At 51.3% G+C, this 17,527-nt stretch overlaps 6 protein-coding genes across 6 annotated transcripts; 3 read left to right on the forward strand and 3 right to left on the reverse strand.

The window, feature by feature from the left end:
* Positions 1–43: 43 nt before the first annotated feature.
* cps1 (Gly-Xaa carboxypeptidase) lies at positions 44–2,351 on the reverse strand. The gene is made up of 3 exons (XM_024846433.1): positions 1,723–2,351; positions 328–1,664; positions 44–261 (listed from the first exon to the last, which is right to left on the reverse strand). The coding sequence occupies exons 1-3, from the start codon at positions 2,049–2,051 to the stop codon at positions 227–229; spliced, it is 1,701 nt and encodes a 566-aa protein (XP_024707748.1). The 5' UTR covers positions 2,052–2,351; the 3' UTR covers positions 44–226.
* A 1,185-nt stretch (positions 2,352–3,536) lies between these two features.
* P170DRAFT_104738 (WSC domain-containing protein) lies at positions 3,537–4,517 on the forward strand. Its single transcript, XM_024842285.1, has 2 exons — positions 3,537–3,937; positions 4,065–4,517. The coding sequence occupies exons 1-2, from the start codon at positions 3,646–3,648 to the stop codon at positions 4,460–4,462; spliced, it is 690 nt and encodes a 229-aa protein (XP_024707749.1). The 5' UTR covers positions 3,537–3,645; the 3' UTR covers positions 4,463–4,517.
* Positions 4,518–5,087: 570 nt separating this feature from the next.
* Positions 5,088–8,813, reverse strand: P170DRAFT_507242 (uncharacterized protein). Its single transcript, XM_024854461.1, has 4 exons — positions 8,435–8,813; positions 6,663–8,133; positions 5,548–6,612; positions 5,088–5,459 (listed from the first exon to the last, which is right to left on the reverse strand). The coding sequence occupies exons 1-4, from the start codon at positions 8,664–8,666 to the stop codon at positions 5,363–5,365; spliced, it is 2,865 nt and encodes a 954-aa protein (XP_024707750.1). The 5' UTR covers positions 8,667–8,813; the 3' UTR covers positions 5,088–5,362.
* A 647-nt stretch (positions 8,814–9,460) lies between these two features.
* On the forward strand, positions 9,461–10,568 carry P170DRAFT_104758 (SDR family NAD(P)-dependent oxidoreductase). The gene is made up of 2 exons (XM_024842286.1): positions 9,461–9,714; positions 9,784–10,568. Exons 1-2 carry the CDS (start codon positions 9,656–9,658, stop codon positions 10,460–10,462), a joined length of 738 nt encoding a protein of 245 aa, XP_024707751.1. The 5' UTR covers positions 9,461–9,655; the 3' UTR covers positions 10,463–10,568.
* An 11-nt stretch (positions 10,569–10,579) lies between these two features.
* P170DRAFT_104763 (UPF0016 domain protein) lies at positions 10,580–12,504 on the reverse strand. Its single transcript, XM_024842287.1, has 3 exons — positions 11,791–12,504; positions 10,820–11,723; positions 10,580–10,764 (listed from the first exon to the last, which is right to left on the reverse strand). Exons 1-3 carry the CDS (start codon positions 12,379–12,381, stop codon positions 10,697–10,699), a joined length of 1,563 nt encoding a protein of 520 aa, XP_024707752.1. The 5' UTR covers positions 12,382–12,504; the 3' UTR covers positions 10,580–10,696.
* Positions 12,505–15,289: 2,785 nt separating this feature from the next.
* P170DRAFT_434218 (F-box protein) lies at positions 15,290–17,402 on the forward strand. Its single transcript, XM_024848667.1, has one exon. It carries the CDS (start codon positions 15,579–15,581, stop codon positions 17,265–17,267), a length of 1,689 nt encoding a protein of 562 aa, XP_024707753.1. The 5' UTR covers positions 15,290–15,578; the 3' UTR covers positions 17,268–17,402.
* Positions 17,403–17,527: the final 125 nt, after the last annotated feature.

A 17,527-nucleotide genomic window follows, 5' to 3' on the forward strand; every position in this document is an offset into this window, starting at 1 on the left:
TGAAATGATACTTTCGAGCTTGTGTGTAGTAAAGAAAGGTTTCGTTGACGTATGAAGGATAGCATCCACGCTATGTACTGTATGTGCCTCAAAATCAACATGTCCATGATCGTAATTTCAATTCATGCTTCAATAAGTCATTCATACAACATGTCATGCACAATCTGCCTCCTATATACTTCGCAACCGCATGTTCCTAAATCACGGACAGGCGCTCGCACTCTGCCTAGTTAGCTACCGCGTCGAAAGACCGAATAAGATCTGTACAATGCCAAGTCAGTTACGGTCCAGTTAGTTTCCAGAGAAAGTAAAGAAAAAGGGGCATACCATAATAAAGCACCATGGCCTCCAAATGGACATCGATGGAGACCCGCTCGTCCACGGTATGAATATTCAATGTCTTCCCAGCCCGCGACGGACTCCACCGGTAGACATTCCGCGACAGGTTCCAGTAGAACCGCGTGTCCGTGTTCCCCGTCATGATGTCACCGCTGACGACGACCTTCTTGCCCTTGAGGCTGGGGATGGATTCGAAGACCGAGCGGGTGACGCCGGCGAAGCGCGCCCAGACGGTCTCCTCGCCGTTCGGCGAGAGGAGGTCTGTGGGGCTGACGGGGGCAGGGAGGAGGGGTTCGCTGAGGGTGGAGAGGGTGAGGTGATTGGCGGGCGTGGTGCTGTCGGTGTCGTTCTCTTGGAGCTGGCGGTTGGTGGAAGGGAAGGCGGACCATGTGAGATTGTGTTTCTCGACGATGGGTCCCACGATACGAATGGCGCGGTCGATGACGGTTTGGGGAGTCTGGTGCAATGCAACGCGGTAGTTGACGAGTGCGGAAACCTTTTCCGGGAGAGCGTTGGATTTGACGCCGCCGTTGAAAAGGTCGGCCGCTTGGGAGGTTTGAAGGGTGAAGCGGACTTTGTCGCCGCGCGAGGCGGCGACTTGCTCGGCGAGGGAGATGTAGTCGGAGGATTGGAGGGCGGAGGCGAGCCACGGCTCGACTTCCTGGGGGGAGTGGCGGACTTGACATTCGAGCTTTCGGCGGGTAGGGTGGTCTTCGCTGAGGAAGGGGACGAAGAGATCTTGTCGTTCGAGCTCGTAGATGATCTCGGAGATGATGCCGATGCCAGTGTGGGCGGGGGGCACGGAACTATGGCCGCCTGCAATTTGCAGGTCGAGGACGATGTCGAGGGAACCCTTTTCGCCGACGCCTGGGAGGGCGTAGATGACGGCGTTGTCGTCGTCCTGATCGCCGATGGTCTCGAGGCCCATGCCGCCTTCGTCGAGGATGAATTCGAAGCTGTCGCGGCCGTATTTCTCCTGCAGAAATTTGAAGATCGACCCGGCGCCGAGGAAGCCGTGAGACTCCTCGTCAAAGCCGAAGGCGAAGACCACGCTGCGAGCAGGCTTCCAGTTTTGGTGCAGCAGGTCCTCAAGGACAGAGAGAAGCCCGATCAATACGTTCTTGCAGTCACTGGAACCCCGGCCCCAAACCCATTCGCCGTCGAAGTGACCGGCGAACGGAGGGTACGTCCAGACGGCAGGGTCGTTTATGGGCACGACATCCTGGTGGGCCATGAAAAGCAAGGGTTTGAGGGACGTGTCGCTGCCATTGACCGTAAAGACCAAACCCAACCTGTTGATGTGGTCTACGCGAGCTTTGGAGTGGCTGTGTAAATTGTGTTAGAAAGGGTGTGATTTGACCCAAGGGAAAGCAGAAAGCATACGTGATGGGGAAAAGCGATTGGAGAAGCTTTTGAAATTCCACAAATGGAGCAAAACCCGGATCATTGGGGTCTTTCATGTAGTCGTTGACAGTGGTAGGGACCTGAACGGCTCTAGAGAGACGGTCGACTTGACGCGATCGTAAACTTTTATCCTGAACATATTGCAGAGGGGAAGTCAATCCATCATTGGGTGGGGTTAACTTCGACGGCAGAGGACAGAGTCCGTTGCCTTGATCAGTCCAAGAGGGGAGGTATTGCTGCAGAGGAATGCTGAGAGCTGAAACCGAAGGGAGCAGGAATCCTGCGATGATCGGGACAATTGGACGCATATTGACAGGTAGTCAATTGAATAGGGCACACCAGAGAACGGGAATCCTGGAAACCAAACATGACGAAAGGAAGAGCAAAAGGTCGCAATTTATGTTATCTGGTTATCAGCGGTGTGTTTCTCCGCACGAGAAGCGGCCTCGCAGAAGGACATGATTTGACAAGTCGGCAAGCAAATGGTGCAATCGGACCAAAGGCGGATTGACCCGCAGGCGGCATGGGATCGAACTGCCTGTCCAGGAAGGTGTCAAACGCCGTGATTCGCGACTGAGATAGCCTCATGAAGCTTATGCCAGTTAAGGTCACCATCGCTTTGCTCGTGTGGCACGGCAAGAATTGAACCGACCGTGGTGAGCGGAGGTTTGGCACTCCATTCATGTTCAGGGTTCTTTGTGGCAACCATGGATCACTTGTTTAGCCAAAGCCTATCTTAGCCTCGATTCTAGATGTGATTTAAGGAGGTCAGCCTTTCGGTATATACTCTAGTCTGAGCTGGTCGAGATAGCAATTCTGACCCAAAGAAAGAGATCGACTGGGAACGTCTCTGGATGTGATTAGTTGGTACAGAACAAGAGGTGCTACAGTTTCCATTGCCAGGTGATATTCCTGTCGCGATAATCAAGACAGCATGATCATCGGCCGTCGTAGTTCGGATTTTAGTTTCAACTGGAGATGCCATGATGATGTCTCGAGGAGATCCCGGTCGAAAAGGCGACGAGGAGAGAAGCCAAGGGGGACGAGGAAAGGAAGAGGAGGGAAGAGAAGACAGTCAGGTGCCGGTCCCGTGACAGCATCGTTTTCTTCATGATTTGATTTTCATGACTTCATTTGGTCCCTTTTCTCTCGCTGCTCCTGAATGATGTCTTGCCCGCCACTCGATCTTCGCCCATTGAGCCTTGCGAAAGAATTCCCCGCCTGTCAGAACCAAGCATTGAATGGTTCCTGGCCCACTGCCCCAAATAGCCATCGATAGTCCTCGCGTGGTGGTCTCAGAACGCAATAGTGCGCCGATCATTGACATCATCGGCCGTGAAACAATCGGACGGCCTTGAGAATCTTTTGCCAGCGAAAATCGAAAGTTCTCCCGAAAGGGAACACCGATGATGAAACGCCACCTCGATCCAGCAAGGGATCACCCGAAACGCCCTCGACGTGGATCCGTCGATCGTCCGAACGAACCATTTCGGAATCTGGAGAACAGAGAGGATGTTTCTGCTCGCGCGCTCTGGTTCGTCTGCTGCCCCTGCAATGAATTTCCCGATCAGCATTCTGTCGCCGTTTCACTCCGCTGATTTTTGCGTCAGGTCCCAAGGGGCTGGTTCCTTCTCACCCAACCCAAGGCTTTTGCCAGGTACTGCCTCCATTCATGGGGGCTAGCTCTTGGGGGCAGAATATACGGAGACCCTCGTTCCTATTTAACTAGGGTTCGCCCTGTTGAACCCGGCCCCCCTCAGATTTGCTCTGACTTTTTAGACCTGCTGGCTCAACTTTTGTCGCTCTTTATTTTTTTTTCGAAACTTGAAACGCTTCCTCGAGGATCTTTTCTTCTCTTCCACACACACACACACACACTCCTTTGCATATCGATTTTCCAAGATGTCGCGGAAAATCCTCAGCATAGGCCTGCTCTCGTTCCTGGCCTTCTCGCCCTCAATCGTTTCGGCTCTTCAACATGACTGCTACAGCAACATTGGCGACTTGAAACAAGTCATGACCTCTACATATCAATCGACCGGCATGTGTGAAACCTTCTGCAACAGATCAGACTACAGCGTGTACGGCTTGAAAGGCGACCGGTGCTGGTGTGGTGACAAACTACCTCCACTCAGCGCGAAGGTCTCTACGAAGGAATGCAATACGGCATGCCCAGGATATCCCAGCGACAAGTGTAAGTCGATTGCTTTCGGCCCCTTCTGACAACCTCCCACTGCACACAAAGGAAGGGAAAAAAGCAAAAAAAAAAAGTGAAACAAAAATAAAACAAAACCAAAACACATGGCTAATCCCAACGGCAGGCGGAGGCGATGGCGTCTGGACCATCATAAGCGACTCATCCACCCACCCCGAACACTCCGAAGCGCAATCGTCTTCATCCGAACCCAAGTCCTCGACCAAGAACTACCCGATGGGCACCTTGAGCGTCAACCCGACCGTCGTGCAAACCGGCGCCGCCTCCCAGACCAGCATCCCCAGCAACATCCTGACCGCGCCAACCATGGATCCCAAGAACGAGATGGCCGAGGCGTCCGCGCTCGCGGCGACGCAGGCATCGTCGTCGTCGTCTTCGTCCGCTTCGTCTAGCGCCGACCCCGAGAGTTCGTCTAACGTGGCTGTTGTTCCCGCTAGCCCGGCTTCTGTTGGGTCGCTTGTGGGGGCCATCCTGCTACCATTGGTGCTGGGGTCTGCCTTTTAATTTAATTGGGGATCCTCTTTGGCCCGGTAGTTGGGTTTTTTTATTTTTTTTTATTTTTTTTTCTCTTCTCCCCCACCCACTCACTCCCTTTTCGAATTCGGTCTACTTCTCATGGTAGTCTGATGGTGTTGACGAACCGGATGGTTGTACAGCTTATAATTCTAGTTGGTGGAATCTGTTGGTGCCTGTGCCTGTGCCTGACCGACCGACCGACGCTACGGAGTACTCCGTGTGTTGAATCCTTTTTTTTCTTTTTTTTTTCTTTCTTTCTCTCTCTCGCTACCTTTTTATCCATCAATCTTGACCCTTGTATAATATTCTGTCTGTGGCTTGGACATTCGATCCAAGGCTTCCATGCATTGGCGTGTTCCGGGTTTTGGGGTCTGAACAGTGAACACTTAATTGGACCTCGCTTATTGTTGACTTGTTCGCTCATGTCTTTTGTGACGAAACGTTGAAGGAAGGAGTTGGATCGGGGCTTGGAGTTGCTGGTTGATTTCAAGCTGGAGGGCTGAACTTCTCTGAGTTGTGTGTACGATTTGACTTGACTTTGTATTTGAGATACCCACAATATTCACTCGCTTAGATCAAAATAGAAGAAATATAAAGAAACTGAAATTCAACCATTGAGTATAATTAATTACAATCCAAAATATAAACACCTAAACGTCAACCGGCAACAAAAATCCTGAAGCGGAGAACAAAAAGCAAGTGAAAAGCAAGATGAGAAAGACAATTCCAACGCTTTCCAACAGAACGGTTCAGGGGTATCAAGGTAACAACAAATCATCGTATAGCCATGCTGACATGCTGACGTTAGGTCCAATAGAACGTTGGAATAAATGAAACAAAAAAGCAAGTAAGCCAGTTGTACTTCGCCCGGATGGGGGCGATCGGCTACTACCGTGGAACGATTATGCCTTGCTTTGCGAGCCTGTCAACGTCCGCCTGTTTTATAGTCACTCTGTCGAAATTCTTTGGGAGTGGTTGTTGATTCCTGGAACGACGTTAGTGGTGCCCACATCAAGACTGAAAGAGAAAATATATGGGGCAAAAAAAAAAAAAAAAAAAAAAGGAAAACGCACCGGTGATACTTAATTCTCAAGTTCCGCGCCCGGTCCTTCAGCTGGATCTGGTTTCGGGCCTCGATTCTCTTCTCGCCTGGTTTTTCGGGCTGCGCCTCATTCTCCTGCTCGATCCTGGACCACTTGCACTCGTATTCCTTGATAAGGCGAATTAGCCGCTCGTCTTCGGCCGGAGTCCAGCGCACGTGCGACTGGTGGGTTGAGGGTTGAGAAAGGCGATACGGAATGGTTGGCGACGGTCCCCTGGTCTCTTGATTCTGAGGCGCGGAGGAAGAGCCAGCTTGCTCCTCGTCCTCATTCGCTATTCTCTGGCGCTTGTTCGTGCGCTGCGCTGGTTTTGCTGCACGTTTGCGAGAGACATCGACTGTGCGCGCGTCCCTATCGAACTCGCCCTCACTCTCCTCGTCTTCGTCCTGATCGTTCGACTCCTCACGTCGTCGCTTATTCAATGGCCGGGGTACAGGTAGCGTTCTTTGGGTGTCGTTGGCGTTTGCTCCGTGGCTAATCGGCGACACTCGGTGTGCGTTCTCCTGATGATCGATGAAAGCCGCTCGAGGGTGCTTGCTCCTTGCCGCATCGGGATTGGACGCGACGTGCTTTTTGGTTGCTTGCCATAATTCCCGATCGGAAGGAAGCCCAGGACCAGGGGATCTATTCACAGGGATGCTTGCTATAGAGTCCGCCCGTTGACGGCCGGGCTCGTGACTGATTTTGCTCCCGACAGGGGGACTGTGAGATCGCTCGATCTGAATTCTCGAGTTGTCTGCATCGAGACTAAACCCGGTATCATTAATGGTGAGCAATTCATCGTCTTGGGGCACAAAAAGAGGACTATCTATAATGGTGTCTGGTATCTCGGCAGGCTCTACGGGCGCCGTGGGTGCTGCGGGCCGTTCAGGCTCGACGGGGTCGGCAGCTTTGGACTGCGAGGTAGCGGGCAATGTTTTGCGACGATCTTCAGAAACGAGAGTGTCGTCCTCTGCCTGCAACGAGGGCTGAACAAAGTCGGAGCTTCGCCTCTGCCTTTGCATTATGCGGCCGATCGAGGAAGCGTTAAGAAATGAGCTTCGAACTGTTAGTAGGTGGGCTCAAAGTGGGGACGGAATTGAACATACGGCTTCGATTTTCGCCGCTCTCTTATTTCAGGAGCAGTTCTTGGCTCTTCCTGGTTGTCCGGGTGGTCCGAAGTGCTAGGTTCGGGGGCAGTTCGCTCAACTGGCGATCCTTGAGTGTTCAGGGTTCCCTGATCATCACGCTCCTGCGGAGCATCCGATGCTGTCTGATGAATGGGGGATTCTCTGGACGGACTTGGCGTATTCTTGATGCTATGGCTATCCGATATTCGTAGATTGCTCGGTATTCTCGACCTGCTTGGGGTTATCTTGAAAGGCGAGCCTCGAGCCGTCATCCTTTGATATTCAGCAGCAAGAGTAGAAGGTCTCGCGCTGCCCATCCGTGCAGGACTCAGCGTGGCTTCAGAGCGAGGAGCTATACTGCTCACTCTGGGAACCGATCTAGGAGAAGCAAAGTACTCATCCTTGATGTCCTCTGCCGGACGTCGCCCTCTTAATTGCACGTCAATTTCATCATTGCGTTTGCGGATCCACTGGGCAGCTTTCATAGTGAAGCTTGACCATCGATACGTGCTCTTTAGTTCGTCAATGTCAACTAGTCCATCTGTCACGTTTAGTCGCAATTCATTGAAACGATCATAAGCATCGTCCCGAAAGCGCGAAGGGTGGAAAGGAAGGTACCCATCAGCACCACCAAGACTGGTCAAGTTGAATCCACGGAGTGGCGCTTTGCTGCTATCGTAAACCTCCTCAGGAAGTTCTTCAACGAGAAATGTGCCTTGCAACAAGGCATCAGGATCAAAGCCAGGGTCGTTTTGGTGTTCCTCCATTAGTCCGATCAGGAATTGCGTCCTGATTTCCAAGGCAAGATTGAAGGTGTCTTTTCCAAGAGAGCTTTCGCCCATTGCCGGTAGCTGACCGTCATGAACAATGTCACTCATGAAGACTGATGGAAATAGACCTTCGACATGCTGAATAGCCTGTCTTGGAGCATCCGTTTCAGCTCTGGCCAGGAGCACCTCAATGGCAAAACGCGCACAGTTTGCCTTTTGCATCGGGTACGGAGTCCAGTCTTCAGCAAGCCCGTCACGCCTATTCTTCAAGGCCGAACAGACTAATTCGCTGTTCCTTTCAACGTCTATATACGAGTGACCCCCGAAATAGCTAGCCTCAGACTCGAACTTCGACTTCGAGCGCGAAAGACGTCTGCTCTGGGTATTCTTGGGGTCCGCGAGCTTCGATGCTAAATTCACGATGCTGACAGGGTCCGTGGAGGCAGGGACAAGCAACTTCAAAACGTCACTCGACGTGCGCAGCAGGTCTCCGATAGACTCAAGCATCATCTCTGGATCAAGGCTGGTGTCCGGCTCCGAAGGGAGAATAGTGGTGCCGGAGATATTGGCGGCATCCTCAGGCGAATCCGGCGCAGTGTGGTTGTCATGACGAGCACCAGACTTGCGAGGCGATTTTGCGGGCGATCTGACGGGGGATTCTTCCACAACAGCGTCGAGACCTAGACATTGTTGAGAAACTGTTGCTTACACTTGCGGTGTAGAAAGGGGGTTGAAGAAAAAAGAATAATAAAAAAAAAAGAATCAAACGTGAGAGAACACCAAAATGAACAAATAGACAAGCCACAAGAAATGTACAGCATAGAAGAAGAAAAAAAAAAAAAAAAACAATGATCAAGTCGCTGGGGAGCAAGCCAAATCTCCCCGACGCGACCGTAAACCACAGACAACACTACTAAAAAAACGAAGCAACGCAGGCAAGGGAGGGCAAGAAGACGTGGAACCGGCATCAACAGAACTTACCCTTCCCGTTTCTGCCCATGTTTTGCTTCCAACTACGGGCATTCGTAGACGGTCGTCCGGCGTTGAGATCCCCATTTTGCAAGCCTGAAAGCTCCGGCTCACGACTCTGGCTCCTGGTAACTCTTCTGCGAGATGGACTCGCTACGGCAGCCTTTGCGTTGGATACGGCCTTTGTTGACTTCAACGTAGGCTCGTACGGCCGTGAAGCAGAGCGCGACCGGGAGCGCGCCATCAAGCAAGGCGGTCAGTGGGTCGGGGGCTGTCAAGTGAAGTAGAAGTGTGTTGGTAGGGGCCACCACGGCACCCAAGTGAATGAAATTGTGATGAAAATGATGGGAGTGGATGAGGGAGGTTGGCGACTGACGATGAAGTCCCTGGACGATGGGCCGACGCAGGAGGGAAGAAGTTTGGTGGCCGTTGGGGTGGCCGCTGCCTTGAGATAGGGTATTTGCTTATGTCAGCACAAAATGATGCCTGAGGCATAAACATACATCGAAAACCCTAACCCCGACACTGAATTTCGGGACCATGAATTATCGTACCATGAATTATTGAACCATGATTATCGGACCATCGACAAAAAGTCACATGATTGACTACTGAACAGGTAGTTATGACCTCCTGGCACCGTGTCTGGTGCCTTCAGCCACGCCTGCTGATGGTCTTTCGACAAGTTCAACCAGCAACGGGCAATCGCAAAACCCTAAAATCTAGGTTCTCGACGGAAAGACAGCGGCAGCCCTTCCTCGCTATGTAGCAACGATGCTACCAGCCCATGAGTCTACCAGTCTACTCCCAGGCCAGGCCTCTGGGTTTCCAAACAGAAATGGGCTAGATACCACCTCGACTCTTGAGAACAACTGAGAATAGTAGGTTTCTCTGCGGTCCCAAATCACAATGATGAGTTCTCGAGCTATACTAACCGGAGACCAAACAATATAGCGACCATTCTGGCTTAACGGAAACTGGAGTAATCGCAAACCTCCGGAATGCTCTACACTCTGCAATTGTTTCCGATCGAGGAAAACGTCTCATCATCTGATATCGACAATTTCCCCGGCTCCGACCCCGATCTCCGATCTCCAATGCAGCATTTATAATCTTCATATCATCAGTGCGGGGTTTCCAGCCCGGTACTCGCACCCTCAAACACCCATCGTGCTACTCGCCCCTCAAATACCACGGGAACCTGCGAGGCGAAAGATCCGGCATCAAAGCATCATGGCAGAATACTACAAGGACAAGCTGGTAGTTATCACGGGCGCAGCCAGCGGCATCGGGTGAGTCTCTTGCAAACCTCAGGTATTGAATCTCTCGACACCACGATTGACCTCCATATCTGCCAACAGGAAAGCAACCGCACTGAAACTCCACGCACTGGGCGCAAACCTAATACCATGCGACATCAACGAAACCAGCCTGACCGAACTCCAAGCGACGCTAGACCCCACCAGAAGGCACGTATACTTCGCAATCGACATCTCATCCAGTACAGCCTGCACCACCGTATCTGATTTCATCACTTCCAACGCCCTAAAACTAGATTTCCTGTTCAACTGCGCCGGCATAAACCCAACCGTGATACCCATCACCGACACGACAGACGACTACTTCAGCAAACTAATCGACGTCAACCTCCGCGGGACGTTCAATATGACGCGGGCCTGCGCGCCACTGATGCCCGCTGGCTCAGCGATCGTCAATGTTTCGAGTATATGCGGGTTGAAAGGGTTCGCCGGATACTCAGTTTACTGTGCTACCAAGTTTGGAATCATAGGGTTGACGAAGGCGCTGGCTGCGGAGTTTGGGCCGAAGGGTATCAGAGTCAATGCCGTTGCGCCGGGGCCGATTGATACGCCCACGAACGATGCGAACGTGTCTGGTGCGGATGCCGTCAAAAGGGCGGGGGAGAAAGTCGCCTTGGGTAGGATGGGGGAGGCGTCGGAAATTGCGGATGTGGTGGTGTTCTTGTTTAGCGAGGGGAGCAGTTATATGAATGGAGCCGTTGTCGAGGTTACTGGGGGTTGAACGGATTGATTTTGTGGACGCTGAATGACAAGTATGGGATTTGAGTGAGCAACCAAGAAAGCACAAAGAGATATCGCCAGCCGTAAATGATTTGTATTCTTTTTCATTATCACATAGTCAGGAAAGAGCCTCCAATAATGTATACATCTGGCTCTATTGGCTTCCCAATTCTATATTTTACAGGAAAATCACCCAAGATTATTAAAACAGGCTATAGAAGAGTTGGAAGAGAGGCTAATAGAGGGCCTCGATCAGATAGATGGCTCCAAAGACCAAGAAGGCCGCGGCGCCGCCAAGCGTTACTGTTCACATTGTTAGTAGACAGACCCGAAAATAGCCAGGGGAGAATAAGCTTACCAACGCGCATGCTGACTCTGCCAGCGATGGCACTTCCGCCAATGACCGCCGCAGCGGTGCAGATGCCATGGCCGGTGATCGCACCGACGGTGACCCACCAATAATCCTGACCGGCAGCCATGGCGATCGTGGCGATCTGACTGCGGTCGCCCCATTCTCCGAGGAAAGTCATGGCAAAAGTCTGAACCCAGGCAGGGCTGAGAAGAAGCGAGAAAAGATTGTTCACACCAACCAAGACGTCGTTGAGCCGGCGACCGGGCGCGGGCGACGACTCCCGGGAGGAAGAAGACGAAAGGCTCTCGGGAGGAGAAGGAAGACGTTGGGCAGACGACCGAGACTTGCGACGTCCTCCAGCGCGACCGGCTTCAAGAGAGTGAGGGGTGACGGAAGACCGGCGGCGATTCATACGCATTTGCTGGTGTTCCTTTTCTTCCAGTTCCATTTCAACCTCCTTCATTTCTTCGCCAACACCCTCGTCGGGCGACATCTCGCGACCCTCCTTCAGCATCTTCAACCCAAATACGAAGAAGAGGACGGCGGCCATAATCTTGGTGAAGGACTTGGGAATGAGTGTCGGTACGGCATGTCCCAGGATAGCGGAAAGCACGGTCATGCCGATCAATGCGGCGAACGCAGCGGAGAAGACGAGCAGGCGCGGATGACGCATGGCCATCAGGGCTGCGACCAGGAATGTCTTATCGCCAATCTCGGAGACGATGATCATGGTAAAAGAGAAAAGAAGGGAGTGTAATGGGTCGCTCTCTGGCTCTCCCGACCCTGCTGCGCCGGGGGTGGCACCGGCAGAGCTGCTGGGTGCCTCGAAACCAAGGGGATCTTCGCTGACGGGGGCCGGGGACTTGGGGTGAGGGATGTCATGCGGTTTTTCGGGCAGGTCGGCAGGTTTCTGGAGATGAGAGTTAGCGATTTCCATCAGTTGAATCCCGGGGGAAATTCAAAGCATGACGACGTACCTCCAGCTTTCCCAAGGTAGAGTCTCCAGTACCCTTGGAGTACTCATCTGTGCTGTCCTGAGAAGGAGTCTTAGGCTTCTCACTATGCGGCAAAGGAGGGGCTTCCTTAGGAGCATCAGGGGTCTTCTCCGAGGAGTATGAATCCTTCAATTTCCCCGACACTCCGCCCTCTGTGCCCCGAGTCCCTTCTTTCGGACCCGTCCGATTCGGATCGTCCATCACTCCGTCATTCGAGTATGGGATTGGATTTCCATCCGGGCCCAAATGTTGAGCGATTTTGGGATCGGATGGGGCATCCGAAGGCACGACGGAGCCTGCTTTCTTACGATCGCGCTCCGCATTGGTTTCTACCCACGGGCCAGCGTGAGGTCGACCGTCTCTGCCATCAACCGGGGCATCCTGCGTTCCTTTTGATGCGACCTTGGGGTTCGCGCGGACCGGAGCATAGTCATCAAAATCAGGGGGTATGGAGTCGCTGTCCAGAGCTGCGCGGCGATGAGGGACAATGCTATCCGGAGTAAGGTCCGCAAAGGCTGTCGATAGCGCGGGGAGGAGGAAAAGGACAAATGGCGAGAGGTGTTGGACTTTCATCGTGAGCCGCGACGGTCGGCCGATCAGCAAAGAATAGAGAATGTCAAGTATGAAGGAGAGTCAATCACGGGCGATGGCCCATGAAGGAGACGAAAGGAAAGTCGACGAAAGGAAGGACAATCGAGAAAAGCGTTTTAACGTTTGAGGATCGGCGAGAGAGGTTGGAGCATCAAGCCACGCGAGCAATTGGAAGAGGGCACACACGGATCCCACGGATGGATAAGTATCAAAATTTAGATGGATTGATTAGATGGTATAAGAGCAGAAGGAGGGAAAGTCGATAAGAAAGCAGAAAAACAAGGACGAAGGAATCAAGGCAGGAGAGAGGACAGCGAAAGACTTTCTCTCGCCCTCACTCTTCGTGTTGGCCGCAAAGGGGCAGCGCCGCCTCCGCATCACGTGCACAGGGGCCCACCGTGGCCGCTTGCAGAGATTCATTCCTCTGTCAATTGATGGCATTCATGGCACCTGGAGACTTGTAGTCTGATTGGGTTCCGGTTGAAACCAAATGCGGGACACAGGGACACTGTCTGACATGTCACATCACCTCCAGGGGAATCTGGACAGGACCAGACGATGCTTTTCCAGGAGCGACTGCTTACTAATGCACTTCCGGACAGTGGCTATTTTTATCGTGCCAAGAGAAGCCTAGGATTGGGTACGGAGTACGGAGTATAGGATTTTATATTCCTATTCATTCCTGGCAGATGGAAATGTTTCGATCCCCTTGGGTGAATTCTTTCCATGGTATAAGGCACTGTGAATTTAAAATAGTGAGAGCATACCACCCGAGAAGTGAATTGGAAAAAGGCTGTTGATATTCTACCCTTTCGGACAGACTCACTCTTTTCTGTTTCTTTAATTTTACTACCTGGGGTGCACCGTACATTTGGAAGACTCCATGTTAACATGAATGCAAACAAGCATCCGAGCCTGATATACAGCAAGCTTGGCCAGATGCTCATCAGATTGATTGTCAAGACACAGAAACCATAAGAACGGCGAAACGTATTATTCCTCAGATCATTTAGCCCTTCAACGCCTGCAGTCTTCATGCGATTGCTCAAGTGTATTTATCGGCGAAAGTCGACGCACCATACTACAGACTCATAGATATTGACGGAAGCACTATTGCAACCAGCGACGTCGCCTTAGAGAGAAAACCTCCACGTCATTTCAAATTTCTATCTATATCCTATTCACTGCCATTTCCTCCACGAGGACCGAACAGCTGCATTATCTAAAGTGCCCTGGAGCCAGTGGGAAAGGTGCTTGAGGCTCAAGGCGTTAAGGAACATCGTCTCGATAGATATACCGGACCACATACAATTGGAGGGGTTTACTCAATACAATTGGACAGCTAATCGCCACAAATGAGAAAGCCAGATTCGATGGCGAGAAAAAATGTCTATGGAATACCAGGGCCTCGGTGCGAGGGGATTACCTGGTAATGTACCTTGAGTAAATTTGAGATTGCGAATCATTGTGCTAACGAAAGTCTAGGAAGAATCACCATTATGTGGGTGTGCACATACTAAAAGCTTTCCCATATATCGGGGTGAGAGACAGATATTTTCAAATTACTGTGGGACAGGTCCCAGAGGCAATCGACCAAACGTTCAAGGGAATTTACTGCGGTCCGTACAAATATGGGCCCAAAAGCAACTTAAGGCCTACGAAGAACTTCAGGATGCAGAAATTGAGCTGAATGCATGCCATGATGAAATAATAAATGGGCCTTGATCGGTGCATTTTCTACTCCGGAGTAATAACGTCAATGCGAAAAGAGAGATCGAGAATGAATGCTTAACTTGGAAAAATATCCAAGGCACCTGGCATAGCCTGATATGGTGATCTTTCCCGTATTTGGGGATTAGTACCTTACATCTTTCTCATGCCCCTCTCTCTTTTATCTACTCTGTTTCTCATCAAACAAGGTCGCACCGATCGCATGTAAAGACGTATAGATAGACTGCGTCTTGATATGTATTATTCGCATAGCACTGATCAATACATGAAGCATAACCAATTGTGCTTGTAGAAGCATCTCCAGCCAGTAATAGACGCAAGTAAGCTTTCGAAGCCCCGTTGAAGCAAGACAGTCTCAGCCCGAATCAATACCCCAGGCGAAAGAAACCGAGATCGACAAACAGTCAGATTCCTGTTGTACGCGGCTTCAAGGCGGAAGTATTTCTGTTCCTAATTATAGTAAAGTGAACGGGTAAGTTTCATCCTGAAGACAAGCGAAGAAATCCGAATGGCCCAAGGCATAGCTAAGACGATCTTATCTATATGATTGTACCACTGAGATTGTGCATACTGTGAAGACTTTGAAAGATGACGTAGGATCAACAAGGGAAATGGGCGGGAGTTGGTGATCCCCTCATTCCTATTATTAGCCTGTACTTGGCAGATACGATCTTCTGTATGTGGGTTTGATGACGGGCCAATTGGGGAGGTCTAACAAGGGGTTGAGGGCTACCTGGCTGTATGATGATATCGCCTGCATAAAACCGACGAGGGCTCGTATAGTCGTATATTGTGCCACGTTATGAATCCTTTCTGACAGGACTGATTTGTGCGACGCAGTGGAGCGCTAGCAGTGCGGATAACCCACCAACGAATCCGTCAGCACTTTATTTCTTTTGTTTTCATTTTGATGCTGTCTTTTTACTTACTGCTTGACTCGAGTCCTGGGGTCAAGGTGTCATATCGGCGCTCGGAGACCGTGGTAGCTAGAACAGAGTTTGGAATAAGTCAAGGCCAGAATGGAACCACCGGATCAACTGACCCAAGATACAGAGAAAGGCACACGGAAAGAGGGGTTGGGTATCCACACATGACATGCAACTTATTGAATCGAGAGCCGGCGGTGGTGTCGATCACCGATTTGGTCCACGAATCCAACGGAGGCGCCAACATAACGCATTTGCAGCGTGGCTTGGCGCCCGATCTATCGGCTTTGCAACGCCAGCAGGGAACGGAAATTACGGATGCACCTGTTCGATTTTCGTGCAACGCTAACACCGACCGCTCTTTCTGTGGTTCGTTGCTTGCCGAGGCCCAAGAGCGCCGCAAAGGACCACCGCATGATCGGTGTCTCTTGAAAAGGGAGCCCCTTTCCCTGTCGAGGCAAATAAAACGCATGTTTTCTTTTCCCCCTTGCTCTCCTCGCATGGTATTCTTGCAACCATATCATGACTTCACTTTATCAGCCATCCATGGCGACGATGCTGCCGGTGGAGATCATCCAGGCTATCCTTCTGCACATGGACGTGGAGACGTACCTTGCTGCACGCTTGACATGTAAATCATGGAGAAACGCCGCGTCTAGCTCTCTTATGACGCACAAGACGGTGCAGCAAATACCTGTCGCTCTACCACCAACGATTCGCGAGCTGGACGAGGATGAATGGAGCATCTATCTCGACCAGATCGCGCAGATCAATCTCTTAGGGTTCCGGAATCACGTGGAGAGGACAGTGAGCTGTCGACAACGAACGCTTGACTATATAGCGCCTGCGACTACGAGACAGGCATACCCTGGTCGGACATCCGCCGGATTGAAAGGATCGCGGACATACGTGGACGAGAACGATATCAAGCAGCAACTACTCCAGTTTCCACTCGCCTCCTCGCTCTACCCTCTCTGGACATCGGTTTGTCGCGCCTTGTCTGATGGATGCCACGATCGGTGGATGGCAAAACATCAGCCTAATATGCAGCCACATCTCGCTCTCTCTTCAGAGGGACGTATTTTGGCTATAGGATTTGGTAAAAGGATCCAGATGTTTAGCGCCTTGAGCGGACGACAAACAGAGGAGACATCCCCGGTCGAGTATGTGATCAACGACAATACACATGGAATCATCGAGTCGCTGGAATTCGAAGACGACGATAAACTGCTCCGACTAGTCATTGACAAGCAACCAAGTCGAGTCCGCTATCTCGGCCTACCATCACACGCCTCAGAAAAGGCTGATATGATCTATTGGCGAAAGTACATTGGAAATACCTACCTAGATTCGATCGAACTAGCGAGGTCTCTCAGTCGATCAAGTACGACGAGATTAGTACTGGCCGGCTTGCGACTTTTCCCATTACCCGAAGAACCTGGCAGCGTAGTGGACAGGAGAAGCGAGGAGCGACGATATTTCACCGCATGTCTCCAAACCGGACATGTAGATTGCTATTGCATGGGGTATATATCTTTCTACCAACCCGCTCACATTGGAAGCGTGGAATCCGTGAATATTCATCGGTTTCTCCCATCGAAACAATTCCAGCCCTACACTGCAAAGCCTCAAAGTCGCTCCTCCAAACCTCAACTTTCAACACTCCCGGCCCACGCTCTCCCACAAGCCACCCTCAACCCAGACAACAACTACAACTACAGCACCTATTCTCGCCAAAACGACTACCACCTCACAAACATCCCACGCTGGGACCCGATTAACCTCCCAGCAGCCAGCTGCGACACCCCGCAGCTAGCCATATCCGATGACAACGCCCTACTGGTAGTCTACGAACCGTGCACCCTCCCCAAGGGCCAAGGCGGCTCGGTATACGTCTACAGCGTTGAAGCCTGCGCCCCCGTCTACCAGCCCTTTCCCCGCACAAAAGCCCAGAGACTAGTTGATTGGTCGATATTTGGACAAGACTTTGGCGGGCTCGGGCTGTGCTTCGTCTTCAGCACCGCCTTCGATATGATCAAGTCCAAGATGACCGACGTCATCCCGTCATGGCCGTTCCTTTTGGATAGAGTTGACGTCGATATCACGAGCCTCAAGGTTGTCTGTGATCCCCAGAAGTATCCGAATGACTCTTATGTTGTCACCGCGAAATCTGCCGAGGGTGATATCGAGTGGAGGTTAACTCGTAACTAGACTTAATGAGAGCACTGACGAATGTAATGATCATGAATGGTGTTGGATGGATCTGATTTGAATGTTTTGACTGCGCAAAAATGTATTCTTAGTCAAGGAACGGGGCATATTAAATTGAAATTTATTCTACAGAATGGTGTCAACTGTCCATCGATGCAGACAACTCGCGGAGAGGTCGCGGGACATCATATTTCCCCTCGCTCTTATTACTGCTGACAGACTGCATATGTCACTTGATTGCAATAATAATCCTCTTAGTA

The sequence above is a fragment of the Aspergillus steynii genome (assembly GCF_002849105.1).
Source record: "Aspergillus steynii IBT 23096 chromosome Unknown P170scaffold_2, whole genome shotgun sequence".
NCBI lineage: Eukaryota > Fungi > Ascomycota > Eurotiomycetes > Eurotiales > Aspergillaceae > Aspergillus > Aspergillus steynii.

Coding starts and splice junctions, on each gene's coding strand:
- cps1 (XM_024846433.1), bottom strand. CDS start 2,051: ATGCGTCCAATTGTCCCGATCATCGCAGGATTCCTGCTCCCTTCGGTT. Junction 1,665..1,722: donor CAATCGCTTTTCCCCATCAC/GTATGCTTTCTG, acceptor CAATTTACACAG/CCACTCCAAAGCTCGCGTAG. Junction 262..327: donor GGCCATGGTGCTTTATTATG/GTATGCCCCTTT, acceptor GGCATTGTACAG/ATCTTATTCGGTCTTTCGAC.
- P170DRAFT_104738 (XM_024842285.1), top strand. CDS start 3,646: ATGTCGCGGAAAATCCTCAGCATAGGCCTGCTCTCGTTCCTGGCCTTC. Junction 3,938..4,064: donor AGGATATCCCAGCGACAAGT/GTAAGTCGATTG, acceptor TCCCAACGGCAG/GCGGAGGCGATGGCGTCTGG.
- P170DRAFT_507242 (XM_024854461.1), bottom strand. CDS start 8,666: ATGGCGCGCTCCCGGTCGCGCTCTGCTTCACGGCCGTACGAGCCTACG. Junction 8,134..8,434: donor CATGGGCAGAAACGGGAAGG/GTAAGTTCTGTT, acceptor AACAATGTCTAG/GTCTCGACGCTGTTGTGGAA. Junction 6,613..6,662: donor GAGCGGCGAAAATCGAAGCC/GTATGTTCAATT, acceptor AACAGTTCGAAG/CTCATTTCTTAACGCTTCCT.
- P170DRAFT_104758 (XM_024842286.1), top strand. CDS start 9,656: ATGGCAGAATACTACAAGGACAAGCTGGTAGTTATCACGGGCGCAGCC. Junction 9,715..9,783: donor GGCGCAGCCAGCGGCATCGG/GTGAGTCTCTTG, acceptor ATCTGCCAACAG/GAAAGCAACCGCACTGAAAC.
- P170DRAFT_104763 (XM_024842287.1), bottom strand. CDS start 12,381: ATGAAAGTCCAACACCTCTCGCCATTTGTCCTTTTCCTCCTCCCCGCG. Junction 11,724..11,790: donor CTACCTTGGGAAAGCTGGAG/GTACGTCGTCAT, acceptor TCTCATCTCCAG/AAACCTGCCGACCTGCCCGA. Junction 10,765..10,819: donor CAGAGTCAGCATGCGCGTTG/GTAAGCTTATTC, acceptor CAATGTGAACAG/TAACGCTTGGCGGCGCCGCG.
- P170DRAFT_434218 (XM_024848667.1), top strand. CDS start 15,579: ATGACTTCACTTTATCAGCCATCCATGGCGACGATGCTGCCGGTGGAG.